Below are 4245 nucleotides of genomic sequence, written 5' to 3'. Positions count from 1 at the left end.
GTCGGGCTCAACGAGACTGTAGGAGCCGTGGACGACGCCGTTCTGCAGCGTCTCATGTGCGTCCTTTTGGTCCCCGGTGTGTGGGTCTGCTACTCCGTATGAGAAGCTATACGCTGGGTTGGGATCGATGGGCTCTGCACGGACTACCTACAAAGCACATAACATTATAACCTAAACTAAATCAACAATTTTACAATTACAATTTAGTCAATTTTTAACAAAAGTCGACAGGGACTTTGTTTTTTATACATGAGAGAAGGGGGCAAACGAGCGGCGGTAACACCGAGATGGTCAACGACGCCCATGGACATCCGCAATACCAGAGGAACTGCAGATGCGTTGTTTAAGAAGCAACTCTGGTTGATGTAGAGAATTTTGAATTTTGTCAATGCGGAAAGAAAGACGTCTAGGATAGTCGATGCCTGAAAGATGTTCATGAAGTTTACAATTTTGGTTAGTACAATCTAGTCTCCTTTCCGTTAGATTTCCTTTGCTAGGAAGGTGTACTAACAGGAGCGGCGATAGCGTGAGTGGCAATAGCCGGGGCGGCAATGGCGTGTGTGGTGATGGCAGGCGCGGCGATGGCATGCGCCGTGTATGCGGGCGCAGCGAGCGCGGGCGCAGCGTACCCGTGCGACAGCCCGATGTCGAGCAGCCCCGGCGCCGCAGACACCGCGGCCCACGCGCAGCACAACATTAACAACTGGAAACAATCTTGTAATGAGACGGTTGACTAAACAAGTGATGTTTCAAAAGTGAATTTCAGTCTTAAAAATGCACTTTTAAGTCAAGTTCTCTACTTCACATCTTTAGCCCAAAGTGATCTGTAATTATTATATGTTAACTTATTAAGTTTTATGGAAGTTGATCCATAAGCTGCAAGTGTTAAATTTATATTTTAAAGGTTAAAATACGTGATCATTCGTACCTTAGCGTACATGACTGGTGTCGTGCGTCTGTCCTGCCGTGTGTAGCACGTGTGCCGCGATCTCTCCGCAGGAGGGTATATAAGGGCCGGCGAGTGGGACCCAGCCCTGCACACTCGGTACGGTTTTCGCAATCAAGGATACCCGTGCTCGACTTATGGTAGTCTAGATTATTTTAGTTTAGAATTCAGACCACAAAACGGCGCCAACTAATCGAGCACAATTCGGTACCCGTCGTGTTTGAGCTTGTCAAATGTTGATATCAAAGCCTCTATTCAATTGATGGCTATAGATATAACTATCTAAAATTAAATCTTAAACCTGTTATTAAATGGATTTAGATGAGATCGTAGGAAAAAGAAAGGAAAGTAATGAAACATATCTTTCAAATGAGCAGAACTTTCTTCATCCTTTTTTTTGGCCAATTAGCGTAGGCGATACCAAAGATTTAATTCAAACAGAAAAGGCGTGAACTAGTCGAAAAAACATAACACTAGTTTCCACCGTGTCCGCTATTTATGCGGCTAGCGACAACTCATTATGGTCCTTTCTGGTTTACGTGAAGAATGAGAGCAAATTTTTCAATTGATTAAGACCAAAGTTAGAAACACGAAGTAACAACGTTAAATACAATTTTGAATATCTGACGCACTTGCGCTCGTTCAAAACACTTTTATCATATTGATATGATGTAAATATTTATTAGATGATTCACAGCAAGCTGAGCAACAAATCCTAAACAGTAATTAAACATTTATAAATACGAGTAATTAACTAATTAACCGGAAATTTACGTCAAGTTAGTCTCAAAATACGTATTCAATCTTACATCGCAACTTATTGACAACCAAAAAATCATTTTACATTTAATTAAGGCATTTATTTTGTTACGTGATTTTATTGACCTCTAATCCTTAAGTTAGTTATCCTTAATTTACTTTAGAAGCTACAAGATGGAAAAGGAGAGCGGGAAAAAGGGAAGTCGATAAATCTATAAAACGGTGGTCTGGTGACAAAATGGGAGCTGGAAAGAGATGGTGGAGGCCTTTACCCAAGAAGGGATATATATTTAAAAAAAATGAATATGGAATGTGTGTGGTGTGACACTAATAATACTAACAAAATGAAATTTAAACTCTGTGTAAATATGGAAATTAAAAGGCTTATTATTATTATTGTTAATCCTTAAGTTATTGTATTCCATTTGTACTTGGATTATGTATAAACAAAAATGCAAATTAACAAAAAACTTTAAGGCGCTTTTACCTGCACTTTAAAAAAAACCATCGAAACTTCTAGATATAATTTGAACATGAATAGCGTAAGACCTAGTTCATGTTACATCAGCTAAGCACTTAAATTCATACATTCATACATGTCTGTACTTTTCACATGAATGAATGATAAATGTATCTCGTTACATTTTTAATGCCTACTTTTATGATTTCGCCTTCACTCTGTATCTAACGATATTGAAAAAGTTTTACGAATTCAGTCCATTAAAATAAAATTTTGATTCCCCATAAAACAAATTGAATACAATTTATACTACAAAGTAATTACAGAATTTTAGACTAAGATTTCTAACAAATAAAAAAGTATGTCTCTTATATTACATGCGTTTGAGGTTATCTACAAGTATACTAATATTATAAAGAGGAAAGATTTGTATTTTTATATGTATTGAAATAACTCAAAAACTACTAGGCCGATTTTAAAAATTCTTTTACCGTTAGAAAGGTAATTTATCTGTGAGTAATATAGGCTATATTTTTTAATTTCACGGGGGCGAAGTCGCGAGCAACAGCTATATATATACATAATACACATAGTTACTTTATTTACTAGAAGGATGCTTGGGAAATATACTCGTAGTATCTCATTTGAACATTGATCATATCTAAAAACATTAACAAAATCTAACCTAGTCGAATTTATAATCTAGAATGCCGCGACACTACTATTTGTTTACACGAAGTCAAAATAGTTTTAGAAAAGTAGATACTACAATACGCAGTACTTCTATTATTTGAACAACACAAAACAATTCATAATGAGACAGATTTTGTGTGACAAAATTCTTTTGATAATTACTCATTTCACTTATGCTGTCTTAATAAAATAGGTCTTTACTGCAATGTACTACCGTTCTGGTTCACCGTCCTCGTGTGAAATAGAAGCGTAGTCTAGTATTAGATCTAGGTATGTGATGTAGGTCACACCACACATGCGGTACGGTAAGGCACCGGCGAGCATGAGGTCTGATTTAAATTCATACAACGCCGCGCCCCATTCATGTGCCGCGTGCCTTAATCTCGATCTTATAAGTTCCAACTTCACGCTAACTTTGGATTACTTAATTAGGTGTTTCACAATAACATATTCAATTTTGCTCTACTTTATTGTGGATATATAGTTTATTTAATATGATTCAATATCGATTTGTACTTGCATAAGACGAGAAAACTTATTCAATTTACTGATACTAGCAGCGAATTCTACAATACTTTTTTTTGTACAATTCTTTATTATAACAGCTCCTTTGTATTTTACCAACTACGTGTTGCCTTCGACTTCGTCCGCGCAATATTAAGTAGCCTATAATATGCCCGTCTATGTCAACTACCCTTTAGTAAAAGTCCGATCGAAGTCGGTCCAGCCGTTTCGGAGATAGACACTCTAATTTTATTATATGTATAGATATATAGATATAGTTATAGATTACCATTAACTATCATAAACAAGTATGGATCGTGTAGCTGTCCGTTTTCGTTTATGCTAATAATTAAAGCTTTTCCAGCTATATTATTAGTTATATTCATATTGAGCGCCATCTAGGTATAAGAAAGTACAATTTAAAATACGATCCAGGCCGACTGCAAATCATATATTACGGAATTATTCATGAATTAGACTGGTTACTAGGACAGAAATAGTTTGAAAACGTCATAATTAACCGATATACGTTGCAGTATGAGCAAAAGCAGTACTTATTTCGCAATCACTAGTTTCTAGTATATTGCAATTTGAAACTGACCGCATGAGATTTTCAAACCTAACCTTTGATTGCCTTGAATAAGTTATATGCTTAAGTAACGAGCCAATCAAGCATATTGTTTAACTAACAATAGAGCTAATGATTTATTAGCCAATAGTTATGTATCAGAACAACGAATTGAGAATACTTGCCTTTACAAAGTAATAAATATTCAGGCCAAATTACTTGTACTTGTACATTGGGTAAAAAAGATGTCTAATTTTATTGCAGATTTCTTATTTTACTTTTTACAGACTTTATAGGACTTAGACCAGGCACGAA

The 4245-nt window shown here is 36.0% G+C and overlaps 1 protein-coding gene across 1 annotated transcript; it reads right to left on the bottom strand.

Annotated features, from left to right (window-relative positions):
* LOC106106882 (cuticle protein 8-like) lies at positions 1-1038 on the bottom strand (the record flags this gene model as incomplete). Its single annotated transcript, XM_013287541.1, has 3 exons — positions 929-1038; positions 512-703; positions 1-147 (listed from the first exon to the last, which is right to left on the bottom strand). Coding segments are annotated over exons 1-3 (351 nt in total), but the record flags the coding sequence as incomplete, so codon positions are not given.
* Between the last annotated feature and the right edge of the window lie 3207 nt (positions 1039-4245).

This window comes from Papilio polytes, unplaced genomic scaffold (genome assembly GCF_000836215.1).
Source record: "Papilio polytes unplaced genomic scaffold, Ppol_1.0 DF822067.1, whole genome shotgun sequence".
Lineage (NCBI taxonomy): Eukaryota > Metazoa > Arthropoda > Insecta > Lepidoptera > Papilionidae > Papilio > Papilio polytes.
Note: the sequence above shows the minus strand (reverse complement) of the source record. Positions and strands in the feature narration are given on the sequence as shown.